The sequence below is a fragment of the Pseudophryne corroboree genome, chromosome 8 (genome assembly GCF_028390025.1).
Source record: "Pseudophryne corroboree isolate aPseCor3 chromosome 8, aPseCor3.hap2, whole genome shotgun sequence".
Classification (NCBI taxonomy): domain Eukaryota; kingdom Metazoa; phylum Chordata; class Amphibia; order Anura; family Myobatrachidae; genus Pseudophryne; species Pseudophryne corroboree.
Window position 1 is genome coordinate 244,831,805 of NC_086451.1, and position 15,634 is coordinate 244,847,438.

At 47.5% G+C, this 15,634-nt stretch overlaps 1 protein-coding gene across 4 annotated transcripts in view; it reads left to right on the plus strand.

The window, feature by feature from the left end:
* OGT (O-linked N-acetylglucosamine (GlcNAc) transferase) overlaps positions 1-15,634 on the plus strand; it is a 430,584-nt gene that overhangs the window by 59,219 nt on the left and 355,731 nt on the right. For 3 of the 4 annotated variants that reach the window (XM_063937159.1, XM_063937158.1, XM_063937156.1), the window contains exon 2: positions 10,690-10,870. In XM_063937159.1, coding sequence (XP_063793229.1) covers positions 10,690-10,870 — 181 coding nt within the window. The remainder of the gene's footprint in view (positions 1-10,689; positions 10,871-15,634) is intronic. The other variant, XM_063937157.1, reaches the window with a different exon arrangement.

The window sequence follows — 15,634 nt, forward strand, 5'->3', positions numbered from 1 at the left end:
GTGAGGGCTTTTGAGAATCTATGTGAAGAGGACTGCTCGTCACACAAAATCGGACTCTGTTTGTACTGTATGATCCCAAGAAACTTGGGTGTCCTGCTAAAAAGCAGACCATTTCTCGCTGGATCAGGTTCACTATCCAGCATGCATATTCTATGGCAGGATGGCCGTGCCCGAAATCGGTTAAGGCCCACTCTACACGTAAGGTGGGGTCTTCCTGGGCGGCTGCCCGGGGTGTCTCGGCTTTACAGCTTTGCCGAGCGGCTACTTGGTCAGGGTCGAACACGTTTGCTAAGTTCTACAAGTTTGATACTTTAGTTTGGCCTCTGAGGACCTAAAGTTTGGTCAATCAGTTCTGCAGGAGCCTTCGCGCTCTCCCTCCTGTTCTGGGAGCTTTGGTACATCCCCATGGTACTAATGTGGACCCCAGCATCCTCTAGAACGTAAGAGAAAATAGGTTTTTAATTACCTACCGGTAAATCCTTTTCTCGTAGTCCGTAGAGTGTGCTGGGCGCCCACACTGCGCTTTGTTATCCTGCAATGGTTATCTGGTTTAGTACGACTTTGTTCTTAGTTGCGTACTGCCTTGTTACTTGGTTAAGTATTGTTTCAGCTTTTGTGTGAGCTGGTATGAATCTTGCCACTATCTGTGTATAATCCTTCTCTCGAAGATGTCCGACTCCTCGGGCACAGTTTCTAGACTGTCTGGTAGGAGGGGCATAGAGGGAGGAGCCAGCCCCCACACTCAAATTCTTATGGCTCCTGGTGGATCAGTCTATACCCCATGGTACTAATGTGGACCCCAGCATTCTCTACGGACTACAAGAAAAGGATTTACCGGTAGGTAATTAAAAACCTATTTTTGCATATTACTGAGAAGGTACCTGAGCAGGAAGAGGAAACTTAATTTACCGTAAATGAGAAATCCTCGCTTACCTACCCTGCTTCTAAGGAGTTAAACTCCTTTGAAAAATTCTGGGACAATCGAGAGGATAAAATTCCAGATCCCTAAAAGAATTCTCATTGCTTTCCCTTTACCTGACGAGGACAGAAAAGTGGGAAAACCCACCTATAGTGGACGCTTCTGTATCTAGATTGTCAAAAAAGGTGGATTTTACCTGTCCCTGGTTCAACCGCCTTAAAGGAGCCGGCTGACCGCAAGATTGAGACTATGCTCAAATCACTATACACTGCTACAGGAGTGGCTCTTAACGCCCACTATTGCTTGTGCGTGCCATAGTAAAGTGGTCAGGCACATTACTGGAGGAATTAGATACTATGTATAGGAGTGACATTGACTTGTTTTTACGTCCCATACAGGATTCTGCAGGTTTTATGGTGGAGTACTGCTTAATGCAAGGGCTACATCCGTGGCAGTCTCGACACGTAGAGGACTCTGGCTACGCCAATGGACTGCGGATGCAGAATCCAAGATAAGTGTGGAGAACCTACCCTTCACAGGTCAGGCCCTGTTCGGGGACGCTTTGGATGCGTGGATATCCACGGCGACTGCGGGTAAGTCGACCATTCTTCCCTCCGCGTTAGCAGCCTCTAAGAAATCTTATCCTACGCTGCAGTCCTTTCGGACCGCAAAATGTAAAAAATCCAAAGGCCCCCCCCATACTTCATTAGATGAGGTCGGGGAAAATCCAGAAAACCTGCACCAACAGGTTCCCAGGAACAGAAACCAGGTTCTGCTTCCTCAAAATCTTCAGCATGACTGTGGACCTCCCAGCCTGGGAATTGGGCAGGTGGGAGCGAGACTAAAAGACTTCAGTCACGTCTGGGCGTCGTCATGCCTAGACCCCTGGGTTAAAGATATTGTTGCCCAGGGGTACAGACTGGAGTTTCAGGAACTCCCGCCTCACAGATTCTTCAAATCAGGCTTACCAGCTTCGCTGACAGAAAGTGCTATCCTAAAGGAAGCCATACAAAAATTGGTACAAACAAATGTCCTTGTTCCAGTTCCGCCTCACCTACAACACAAGGGTTATTACTCAAACCTGTTTGTGGTACCGAAACCGGATGATTCGGTAAGGCCTATATTGAACAGTCATTGGACCCCTACTTGAGGGTATTCAAATTCAAGATGGAGTCTCTGAGAGAGGTGATCTCGGGTCTGGAGGAGGGGTAATTTCTAGTATCCCTGGATATCAAGGACGCGTCTTCACATTCCGATCTGGCCGCCTCATCAGGCTTACCTATGGTTTGCACTACAGGACCGTCATTATCCGTTCCAGACGTTGCCATTTGGCCTCTCCACAGCACCGAGGGTGTTCACCAAGGTCATGGCAGAGATGATGCTCCTCCTCCGCAAGCAGGTAGTGAACCTAATTCCATATCTGGACAATCTACTGATAAAGGCATCTTTCAGGGAGAGGTTGTTGCAGAGTATTGCTTTCTCAACTCAACTACTCCAGGATCATGGGTGGATCCTGAACTGTCCAAAGTCACATTTCGAGCCGACAAGGAGACTGCCCTTCCTGGGGATGATACTCGACACAGAAGTGCAGAGGGTGTTTCTACCGGTGGAGAAAGCGTTGGTGATCCAATCAATGGTCCGGGATGTCCTGAGGCCAGCCAGGGTATCGGTTCATCAGTGCATTCGTCTTCTGGGAAAGATGGTAGCCTCCTACGAGGCTCTACAGTACGGAAGTTTCCATGCACGGTTCTTTCAGCTGGATCTCCTGGACAAGTGGTCGGGATCGCATCTTCACATGCACCAGTGGATACGCCTGTCGCTGAAAGCCAGAATTTCACTCCTCTGGTCGCTCCAAAGTTCTCACCTACTCGAGGGCCGCAGGTTCGGGAATCAGAATTGGTTTCTTCTAACCACGGCTGCAAGTCTCAACGGCTGGGGAGCAGTCACCCAGGGGCAAAAGTTCCAAGGAAGGTGGTCTAGTCAGTAATCTCCTTCCAATAAACGTTCTGGAACTAAGGGCCATATACAACGGCCTTCTACAAGCGGCACATCTTCTGCAAGATCAAGCCATTCAGGTTCAGTCAGACAACGTCACAGCGGTGTCCTACATAAACAGGCAGGGCGGAACAAAGAGCAGAGCAGCAGGTAACAAGAATCCTTCTCTAGACAGAAAGGCACGCGGTGGCGCTGTTGGTGATCTTCATTCCGGGATTGGACAACTGGTAAGCGGACTTCGTAAGCAGACACGATCTCCAGAAGAATGGGGCCGCCACCCAGAGGTATTCACAGAGGTAACAAGCCGATGGGGTGTACCTCAGAATAGACATGATGGCCTTTCGCCTCAACAAGAAGCTTTGGTGGTACTGTTCCAGGTCACAAGACCCACAAGCAGTGGCGGTGGATACCCTGGTAACTCTGTGGGTGTTCCAGTCAGTGTATGTGTTCCCTCCACTTTCACTTATCCCAAGGATTCTCAAGGTAATAAAAAGTACAAGAGGTCCGGCGATCCTCATTGCTCCGGACTGGCCAAGAAGGGCTTGTTACGTGGATCTTCTGGAATTACTGCTAGGGTATCCGGGGCCTCTTCCTCTTCGAGAGGACCTTCTACAACGGGCCGTTCGCCTATCAAGACTTACCACGGCTACTTTTGATGGCATGGAGGTTGAACGCCAGATCTCCACTCGGAAGGGCATTCCGAACAAGGTCATTCCTACTCTGATCCAAGTTAGGAAGGGGGTAACGGCTAAGCAATACCATCGGCTTTGGAAAAAGTATGTGTCTTGGTGTGAATCCAAGAAGTTTCCAACGGTGGCGTTTCAGCTAGGCCGTTTTTCTTTTTCTACAGGCAGGTATGGATGTCGGCCTACGCTTGGGCTCCATAAAGGTCCAGATTTTGGCCATGTCCATTTTCTTCCAAACACAAATTGGCTACTCTTCCTGAGGTTCAGACATTCTTGAAAGGAGTTCTGCTCATCCAACCACCTTTTGTGCCTCCTACGGCACCTTGGGATCTTAATGTGGTGCTGCAGTTCCTGCAATCGGATTGGTTCGAGCCTTTACAGGAGGTAGACATAAAGTTTCTTACTTGGCAATCACACTGTTGGCATTGGCATCTGCCCGACGTGTGTCAGAATTGGGGGCACTGTCGCACAAGAGCCCCTACTTGATTTTCCATGATAGAGCTGATCTCAGAACGCGTCAGCAATTTCTTCCAAAGGTTGTCGGCTTATCATATCAACCAACCTATTGTGGTGCCAGTGGCTACTGACGCCTTGATTACCTCAAAGTCCTTGGATGTTGTGCAGGCTTTGAAAATATATGTGAAGAGGACTGCTCGTCGCAGGAAGTCGGGGACACTATTTGTCTTTTATGATCCCAACAAGGTTGGGTGTCCTGCTTCTAAGCAGACGATTTCTCGCTAGATCAGGCTTACTATCCAGCATGCTAATTCTACGGCAGTGTAAAAATGAAAGAAATACGTAAGTGCGCAGTCAACAGCAGCTGATAGGAGGATGGTCAAGTTCTCCAATAATAAAGAAAAGAAAAACAGTATACCAGCGCTGGATGAGAATAATAAGAGGGTTTGCTTAAATAAAAATATATAACAGATTTATTATTACATTTAAAAACACAGGAATCGATTCCTATTACCCATAAATATAACACTTGCAGATAATAATATCACACTGGATAAAAGATGATTTTTCGACTCCCCTTAATTGCTCTGTATAAATCCTTATAGCTAGGACAGTCTCCAGATAGCATACACCGGAACACAAAGGTAGTTACCGAATCCACAGTAAAATATGATGGCATCAGCTTTAGGAAGAGTCCATTGCTAGCTGTAGGAATGGATCGGATCTTTGTTTGCAGAGTGTCCTCAGTGATTGGAAGTGTCCATTTGGAGCCAAGGTTTAAACAGTCCCAGAAATGGGTAGGAGAGTGATATCCAGGTAGATAAATAAGCTCAACGCGGGGTGTCTCGGCTATTCAGCTTTGCCAAGCAGCTACTTGGTCAGGGTCGAACACGTTTGCTAAGTTCTACAAGTTCGATACTTTGACCAAACTTTAGGTCCTCAGAGGCCAATCTGTTCTGCAGGAACCTCACCACTCTCCCCCTCCCCGTTCTGGGAGCTTTGGTATTAAATGGAACCCCAGCATCCTCTAGGTCGTAAGAGAAAATAGGATTTTATATACCTACCGGTAAATCCTTTTCTCGTAGTCCATAGAGAATGCTGGGCGCCCGCCCAGTGCTTCGATGTCCTGCATTGTTACTTGGTTCAGTATTGTTTCAGCCGTTGCTGGTAAGCTTGGCTTTACTTTTGTTAGTGGTGAGATTCACACCAGCTCATACATATCTGTGTATTTCCTTCTCCCGAAGTATGTCAGTCTCCTCAGACTCAGTCTAGAAACTGTGCCCGATAGGAGGGGCATAGAGGAAAGGGCCAGCCCACACTATTAAACTCTTAAAGTGCCAGTGGCTTAGTGGACCCTTTTATACCCATTGTACTAAATGGAACCCCAGCATCCTGTACGGACTACGAGAAAAGGATTTACCGGTAGGTGTATAAAATCCTATTTTTGTTTATTTTTAATACAATTTTAAAGATAAATGTCATTTGTATTGCTGATGCTTATCTAGGTGTAGTCCCAAAATATATCTAATATATAATCAGTGTGATTAAGTGTGTCCAGATTATTAAGATTGTTTGGTAAAGGTGATCAAAAGATTACTTATTAGCTTGTGATTGAGGACTGCAATAATATACTGTAGGCCCCTAATGTACTTTAGGACTGGTTCTTCTCCATGGCCAGTGCCCGAAATGGCTGGAAATCTGTGTGCTCATAACTGATTCTGAAGATCAGGAGATGTGCAGCATTGGATGATTTGCATGATTTTTTTTTTTTTTTTACATTATGTAACGTAGCAATCAATAATTCAGAGTACTGTTTCAGTAAGTCAATCTAAATTCATCTGAACTGAGTGGTTTTGGTTTGCAACACAGTGGGGTCGATTCAATTCGGCAACAGATGAATAGCGCCGGGAATTAGCTACCGATGCTGTTCAATTCAGCTACTAGTTACCCGCAATTGTCATGAATTGAAACAGACAAAAGTGTGGCCGGCGCGAGGCTGATTCTGTCGGGAATCAGCATCGCCGCGGGTAGTTAAGTCGGAGAATGCCCGTTCTCCCGACAAAACTACCTGTTAAGTCGGTGAGAGCGGGCATTCGCCGACTTAACTTTAGCTGAATTGAATAGCGTCGGGAGCTAATTCCCGGCGCTATTCATCTGTTGCCGAATTGAATTGACCCCATTGGAGACAATTCAGTTATGCTGTGCGCCCCCTGCAGGATTTCGATACAAATGGGCTCCCGATACAGAGCAATTCAATTGTTTCTCTGGTCGTCCATTAGCATTTAACTTGCCTGAAAGCATCAGGTTTAACTGCGCAAAGCAACTAAACCCATCTAAATTCCTGGTTTGGGCACCCAAACTACGTACTTTCACACTTGTTTCTTTTCTCGTATGGCAAAATAAAATGGGGGAGATTGAAATGTTTGATAAGTCGGTTGGATGTCTAGTGTTACCCATTAGATAGGAAAAAAAACAGACTCCCAACTGACTTTTCAAACATTTGAATCTCCCCCAATGTGTCTACTGCGTCTCATGAGCGTCTGGAGCAACAATTGAATTGCTCTGATGACTATTCATTTAGATTGCCAGCAGGGGGTGTCTGGAACACTTGAATCACCCCTGTTGACTATAACCCATCTGGTGAAAACCTAGCAAATTAACAATCAAAAGTAAATATTTGGGGATGCAAATAGGTTATTTCCTCTGTAATAAAACTAGAGTATGTCAGCATGTTATTTTGTTTGTTTAAAGGACACTTACTGTATTTGCCGGCGTATAAGACGACTGGGCGTATAAGACGACCCCCCAACATTTCCACTCAAAACATAGTTTGTTATGTACTTGCCATATAAGACTACCCCTGCCGTCTCCCTGTCACTAGCAGCTGTCTGGTCCGCCCTTGAATCCATATTATGGATACCTGTAGTACCAGTATTAACCCACCACATAAAGTTGTAAGCCCCCCTCACCTGCAGCTTTCCTGCAGTGCTGCCGCTGTCCCCCCTGCCTAAGCCGCTGTCCCCCCCCCCCCCCCCTTCTTATGCATACCTTGATACTCCAAATCTCTTATACTGTAAGAGACATGTCAGTGCTGCCGCTGTCCGCTGTCCTCCCTGCCTAACCGCCTGTCACTGCTGAATGTCGGCTCCTGCTCTGTGACATGAGCCGGGTGCTGCACTGTAACAATACGTGCAGCACCTGGCTCCTGTCCCTGTGTAGGAGCCGGACTTCACACAGATTCACCCGCCGGCAGCGCCGTACACTCACACAGGTGAGAGAGAGGCACTTCACGGGGGAAGTAGGGGGGGCAGCCAACATCATCTTCTTAACCCCCTGGATTGCTGAAAACGGGGGTCCGCCCGTGAGGCCACGCCCCCTTATGCTAGGCCACGCCCCTGTTTCGCGACTTCCCGCACCGGGTGTATAAGACGACTTCCCGCCCGGCGTATAAGACGACCCCCCCGCTTGGAGGCATGTTTTTCAGGGGGAAAAAGTCGTCTTATACGCCGGCAAATACGGTATTTAAAACAATGGGCACAATTCAGAGTTAAATAGCGCCAGGAATTAGCTCCATGTGACACCCAACGACAGAATTCTGACAAGAGCCTGCGCAATGCTGATTTCTGCCCTTACCGCGGTGGAAATAGCGTTGCGCCGGGCACTGAAGTCGAAGAATGCTCGCTCTCCCGACAAAACACCCTGTTTAGTCCGGGAGAATGGGCGTTCTCAGACTTACCACTGCGCTGTATTAAATAGCACCGGGAGCTAGTTCCCGGCACGGTTCAACTGCCATCGAATTGAATCGAGCCCGATGTGTTTTCATGGTACTGCCTCTATAAGAATGTGTCTTCTTCGAATTATTTTTTTTCATGAATTCTCAATTTCTGTTTTGCTGTGGATGGTGCATAGAGAAAAGGCAATATTAAATTGGATATATGTCTGCTACAAAAGCCACATGACTGCTATAAAAATGATTTTGTGCATATTTTCCCCTCTGCCGTTAACGTTTTTTTATTTTACTTTTTTATTTTCTCTTTGTTTTTTTTATTTTTTTTATTTTACCATTTTTTTACATTCCATTCATTAATGCTTTTTAACTGCTTAGTGCTTCTAGTTTGTCGCTGATATTTTTGCAGTGAAAATATCTAGGGGGCAATTCAATTGCTGCACCCGTGCTTGCCCACCAGCAGCTATTCAGTTGTTTCTGCCAATGGGCACGCTAATATTTCTGCATGCAGCTTCCTGAGGGGGCAAGCAGAAATGTGCGGAGTAATTCAGTTGGGTTTTGCATGACTAAACCTGGTACTTGTGGGCGTGGTTAGCACGCATAAATAATGGGCACCCAAACAATTGCATCTCGCCCTGTTAAAGTGGCGAGTCATTATACAATTATGGGTGTCCATTAAAAATTTGAATCACAATTCAATTGGCTCAATAGGTTCATAAACAAGACCTGTATAAAAGCTAAAGGTTGAGACTCCCATTTCTGAAAATATTTTGGAGCAGAAGTATTTTGGATTTCAGATTTTTCTGTATTTTGGAATCTTTGGGCGAGATTCATATGTATTTCTAGCCGGCAGCCAGTAAATCATGGGTCTTCATCCTGTGGCCCTCCAGCTGCTGTGAAACTACACATCCCAGCATGCCCTGCCACAGTTTTGCTATTAAGGTATGCTAAAACTGAGGCAGGGCATGCTGGGATATGTAGTTCCACAGCAGCTGGAGGGTCGCAGGTTGAAGACCCATGTAGTAGATGATGCCCAACTGAGCTATTCAGTTGCAGCTCCATTCGTGTGTGATCGGCTGCCGGTGTCTACATTTCAGCTCGCACCCTCCGAGGGTGGCAAGCTGAAATGTGTGAAAGTGACCCATTTGGGCGCCCAAATTGCACTTACCCAATTACATCCGTTAGTTTAGTTGCTGTAGGCTAATAGGCACAATCAGCGCAATAGGTGACCTCAATTGATATCGCCCCCCTGAGATCTCCCGCCACTTTTTAGACGGGCGATAACCATTGAATCCCCCCCTTTTTTGTGAATGAGATTCATCGGGGATGGGACACAAGTCTAAACTATGGGGAATTCAATTGTTTTTGCTGTCGGCTGTCACTGCCGGGCAACCGATGGAGGAAATTCAGTTGTTGCTTCGTTCGGGCACAAACAGCTGCTGGGGCTAGCATTTTTGCTTGCTGCCTTCTGAGCTGGTGAGCAGAAACGTGACCTGTTTGGGCTCCCAAGCAGCACCAAATCAGCATGTTTAAAAACACCAATTGAATGGCGCCCCACGATCTGTGTCACTTTAGAGATTGGGCGCTAAAAAAAACTATTTAATCGCCCCTTAAATACATTTATGGGTGGAATTCTGTTTTTTTTTTTTATACGTGATAATTAATTACTTGTTGCGTTTATCACAGCCCATTATTCAGGGTTTAGCCGTGTAATTTGCAAAACCCGTCTAAACTAATGACCACAACGGAAAAAGTGCTGTTTGGGCACCCAAACAGCAGACATTTTCTAAAATTTCTGCTCTGGGGGCAGTGAGCTGAAATGCTGCTGCCGCCAGCTGATCATGCCCTAATGAGGCAACAGCTAAATTGGTCAATCGGGCGCCCGAGACTGACAGTTGCAACGCGTAACAATTGAATTCCATCCTGTTCCATGTACACCCCATACACACAGTTTGAAGGTAATTTTGTGCTTGAAACATAGATTGTGTACATTGAACAGTCAGAGAAAGCAAAGGTGTCACTATCTCCGTTGCATTCAAAACTGTTGATTTGGAGTATTTTGGATATATCGAATTTGCATACATCGAATTTTCAGATATGAGACTCAACCGGTAAATGCTGAGGGACTATTTTTGATACCATTATACCCCTTTCACATCGCACAAATAACCCGGTATCGACACGGCATATTGCCGTGTCGAACCGGGTCAGTATGCGATGTGAAAGGTCCTTTGACGATTTAGCGGGTCGCCTGACCCGGTAATTCAACCCGGTAAAAAAGGGTTTTACCCGGGTTGATTACCGGGTCAGGTGCGGTGTGAATGGGAGCCGTGTCGATGCGACACGGTTCCCATTCACAGCATAGGGAGAGGCGGCGCAGGAGATGAGCTCATCTCCCGGCGCCGCCTCCACCCCCGCCCCTGCTGCTGCTGCTCCCACCACTGCTATGGCAACCGACCCGGTATATTGCCGGGTCGGAAAGCCAGCAGCGGAGCGCAAATGCCGGATCCCACCCGGTAAGTACACGTTTGTCTTACCGGGTAGGATCCGGCATTTGCGGTCTGAATGCGGTATAAGATACTTCCATTTGCACCTCTAAATTAAGTGGTTACTGTTGTAAAAGTTTGCTGCTTTTGGGGACTGCCAGTGAATGGTTCTGCACTAGAGAAAAGCTTGTAACAAAAACCTGAAATGGTGACACATGCTCCCACCTGTGGAATATACATCATAGTGAAGGTTGCATTTGCCAGGCATTAGTGATTTTTGGGTGAAATCATGCATCATACCATATTTTGTTTGCTATGAATCACCTTTCCCCCCCGTTTACATCAGTTTTATTTTTTATTTTCTTTTATTTCCATATTCTAATTATTGCTTTCCCCCTGGATGTTTTGATGATTCTCTAGAACCAACGAAACGTATGCTTTCCTTCCAAGGGTTAGCGGAGTTGGCTCATCGGGAATATCAGGCAGGAGACTTTGAAGCCGCTGAAAGACATTGTATGCAGCTTTGGAGACAAGAGCCTGATAATACTGGTGTCCTACTATTACTCTCTTCTATTCATTTCCAATGTCGCAGACTGGACAGGTCAGTACAAGGTTTCTGGTGGGGGAAAAAAGTTATTTATAACTAGCAGAAACTTACTGTGAAAATCACGATCTCTTGAAAATACCTTCAAAGGAGATGTTATGAGATACATGCTTATAGAAAGTTGCCTTTTCTTACTAGCCGAAGAGTAGTGGTCCCACCATTGGTACTTGTACTATTATGTTCAATTGTGGGACATTTTTATGCTGTACAAGTCAACCAAGCCAACCCCCCCCCCCCCCCCCCCCTCCCCATATTATTGTGATTTACAACATTCTCCTCGAAAGTTTACTGTATGTGGGGAAACAAATCACGACTTTGATTATGGTGGCCAATCCTGGGATCAGGACCGGCGGGATCCCGGCCTAAAATTGCCCACCACCTTACTTTTTTCTATTCCGGGCAGCGCTGAAAGTCTTCAGCAAGCTCAGATGCTGCCCAACTCCCCCTGTACCTGTGCGCACTGCGCAGCGTGACGTGAAATCAGAGGTCACAGAGCCGCATGCGTCGCCCTGACCACCCGCAGTCCTCCGGCTTCCATTTTCACACCGCCTGAGGTGGGTCGCACCCGGGAGCCTGACATGAGAGCTCCCAGGGTGCGACCCGCCTCAGGTGCCTTTCATACTGTATATTGCCGGGTTGCTGACGTCAGTGATGACTTGGCGTGGGCAGCGCTTGGAGATCACATGATCTCCAAGTTCCCCCTGTACATAGAGAGTAAACGGGTCGCATCGACCTGGCTCCCGTTCACACCGCACAGTAAGCCGGGTTGAACACTGGTTCAACCCTGCTCAAGTGCAGGGTTGAAATACTGGGTCAGTCGACCTGGTATTTCAACCCCGTCACCCTTTCACACTGCACATGAACATGGGCTATGCGCGTTCATGTACCAAAAACCCGTGTTCAGAGGTGCTGATATGAAAGGGGTATAAGTGGCTCCACCCCCCCTTCCCTTCCTGCACAGAGGATGCTTAGATAGGGTGTGGGCTGGGCCGATGGGGTAGCAACCCTATCCTGGGATGGTTCATTTTTCAATCCCGTTTTCCGGTATTAAACGGCTCGGGATTAGCCCTCCTAACTTTGATGTGTTATTCCTCAACAACCTGACCTCTTATCAAAACCTTGCAACCTTATTGCACATCTACATCACACACGTTATCAAATGGCATCTGAACCATCAAAATCATCGTTGTCATTGCGGACAAAAAAAGTTGCATAACCGATTTATATAGGTTTTAAAAAAGAAATAATTGTAATTCCTGGGTGAAAATAAGAATATCTGTATTTAGACACTTAACCAGTATACAGAAACCATTAGTTTTCTTTCTGGTGCTTGGTTTAATGACAGCTGCTCTATCGGCCTCCCTTGATCTCCTTTCAATTATTGTTAGTAAAGGTGTGCAGGAGATGCCTCCAGTGTTAATGTGCTTTCTATCAATACACTGAACACTACCAATTACAGCTTAATATTGATCTGTACATAAGATTTTATTATAGTAGCTACTTTTAACATACAGTATATTTTTACTGCTGCTTTCTCTGACGTCCTAGTGGATGCTGGGTACTCCGTAAGGACCATGGGGAATAGACGGGCTCCGCAGGAGACTGGGCACTTCTTTAAAGAAAAGATTAGGTACTACATCTGGTGTGCACTGGCTCCACCCTCTATGCCCCTCCTCCAGACCTCAGTTAGAATCTGTGCCCGGCCTGAGCTGGATGCACTTAGTGGGCTCTCCTGAGTTCACTAAAAAGAAAAGTATTTGTTAGGTTTTTTATTTTCAGTGAGATCTGCTGGCAACAGATTCACTGCTACGTGGGACTTAGGGGAGAGAAGCAAACCTACCTGCTTGCAGCTAGCTTGTGCTTCTAGGCTACTGGACACCATTAGCTCCAGAGGGATCGAACACAGGGCCCGACCTCGATCGTCCGTTCCCGGAGCCGCGCCGCCGTCCCCCTTGCAGAGCCAGAATACGGAGGAAATCGGCGGCTGAAGACTTCGGTCTTCAATAAGGTAGCAATTAATATACCTTTTGGCAATAAAAAGCACATAATACAGTATATGTGCAGAAACCCCCACCATTAACGTTATAAAAAGCGGGAGAAGCCCGCCGTTGAAGGGGCGGGGCTATCTCCCTCAGCACAGCCAGCGCCATTTTCTCTTCACAGCTCAGCTGGAAGGACGCTCCCCAGGCTCTCCCCTGCAGTAGACACTACAGAAAGGGTAAAAAAGAGAGGGGGGGGCACATAAATTTAGGCGCAAATTGTGATATAAGCAGCTATAGGGGGAAAATTCACTTTGTGTATAGTGTATATCCCTCTGTTATATAGCGCTCTGGTGTGTGCTGGCATACTCTCTCTCTGTCTCCCCAAAGGACTTTGTGGGGTCCTGTCCTCAGTCAGAGCATTCCCTGTGTGTGTGTGCGGTGTGTCGGTACGGCTGTGTCGACATGTTTGATGAGGACGCTTACGTGGAGGCGGAGCAGGTGCCGATAAGTGTGATGTCGCCCCCTGCGGGGCAGACACCTGAGTGGATGGATATGTGGCAGGTATTAACCGACCGTGTCAACTCCTTGCATAAAAGGTTCAATGACGCAGCTTTGGGACAGCCGGCATCTCCGCCAGCGCCTGCCCAGGCATCTCAGAGGCCATCAGGGGCTCAAAAACGCCCGCTACCTCAGATGGGAGAATGAGACAAATACACAATCCACAAGGGCCATCCGATGTATGATTACGGCAATGAAAAATGTGTTGCACATTTCTGACATTAACCCGGTTACCACAAAAAAGGGTATTATGTTTGGGGAGAAAAAGCAGCCAGTGACTTTTCCCCCATCTGATGAGTTAAATGAATTGTGTGAAGAAGCGTGGGGTTCCTCAGATTAGAAATAACTAGTTTCTTAGCGGTTACTAATGGGGTACCCTTTCCCGCCAACGGATAGGTTACGCTGGGAGACATCCCCTAGGGTGGACAAGGCGCTCACACGCTTATCAAAAAAGGTGGCACTGCCGTCTCAGGATACGGCCGCCTTAAAGGAGCCTGCAGATAGAAAGCAGGAGGCTATCCTGAAGTCTGTGTATACACACTCAGGTACTATACTGAGACCTGCTATTGCTTCAGTATGGATAATGCAATGTCCATTTCTGCCAGGAGAGTATTATGGACTCGGCAGTGGACAGGTGATGCTGATTCTAAAAGGCACATGGAAGTTTTGCCTTATAAGGGTGAGAAATTGTTTGGGGACGGTCTCTCGGACCTCGTGTCCACAGCAACAGCTGGGAAGTCGACTTTTTTTACCTCGGGTCCCCTCACTGCCTAAGAAAGCACCGTATTATCAAATACAGTCCTTTCGGCCTCAGAAAGGCAAGCGGGTCAGAGGCGCGTCCTTTCTGCCCAGAGGCAGGGGTAGAGGGAAAAAGCTGCACCAGACAGCCAGTTCCTAGGAACAAATATCCTCCCCTGCTTCCACTAAGTCCACCGCATGATGCTGGGGCTCCACAGGTGGAGCCAGGTGCGGTGGGGGACCGTCTCCGGAACTTCAGCGACCAGTGGGTTCGCTCACAGGTGGATCTCTGGGCTCTACAGTTATCTCAGGGATACAAGCTGGAGTTCGAGACGTCTCCCCCTCGCCGTTACCTCAAATCAGCCTTGCCTGCTACTTCCACGGAAAGGGAGGTAGTACTGGCGGCAATTCACAAGCTGTACCTCCAGCAGGTGGTAATCAAAGTTCCTCTCCTTCAACAGGGACGAGGTTACTATTCCACAATGTTTGTGATTCCGAAACCAGACGGTTCGGTGAGACCCATTCTAAAATGTAAATCCTTGAACACTTATATAAGGAAGTTCAAAATAGAATCGCTCAGAGCGGTTATTGCAAGCCTGGAAGAGGGGGATATTATGGTGTCACTGGACATCATGGATGCTTACCTACATGTCCCAATTTACCCACCTCACCAGGAGTACCTCAGGGTTGTGGTACAGAACTGCCTTTACCAATTCCAGACGTTGCCGTTTGGTCTGTCCACGGCACTGAGGGTGTGTTCCAAGGTAATGGCCAAAATGATGATACTCCTTCGAAAGAAGGGAGTTATAATTATCCCGTACTTGGACGATCTCCTTATAAAGGCGAGGTCCATGGAGCAGTCGTTGATCGGAGTAGCACTATCTCAGGAAGTGCTACAACAGCACGGCTGGATTCTGAATATCCCAAAGTCGCAGCGGGTTCCTACGACGCGTCTGCTGATATTGGGCATGTTTCTGGACACAGAACAGAAGAAGGTCTTTCTCCCGGAGGAGAAGGCCAAGGAGTTGTCATCTCTGGTCAGAGACCTCCTGAAACCAAAACAGGTGTCGGTGCATCATTGCACGCGAGTCCTGGAAAAGATGGTAGCTTCTTACAAAGCAATTCCCTTCGGCGGGTTCCATGCAAGGAATTTTCAGTGGGTCCTGTTAGACAAGCGAGGATCGCATCTTCAGATGCATCGGCTGATCACCCTGTCCCCGAGGGCCAGGGTGTCTCTGCTGTGGTGGCTGCAGAGTGCTCATCTTCTCGAGGGCCGCAGATTCGGCATTCAGGACTGGGTCCTGGTGACCACGGATGCAAGCCTCCGAGGTTGGGGGGCAGTCACTCAGGGAAGAAACTTCCAAGGGCTGTGGTCAAGTTAGGAGACTTGTCTGCACATAAATATTCTGGACCTAAGGGCCATTTACAATGCCCTAAGTCAAGCAGAACCCCTGCTTCAAAACCAGCCGGTGCTGATTCAGTC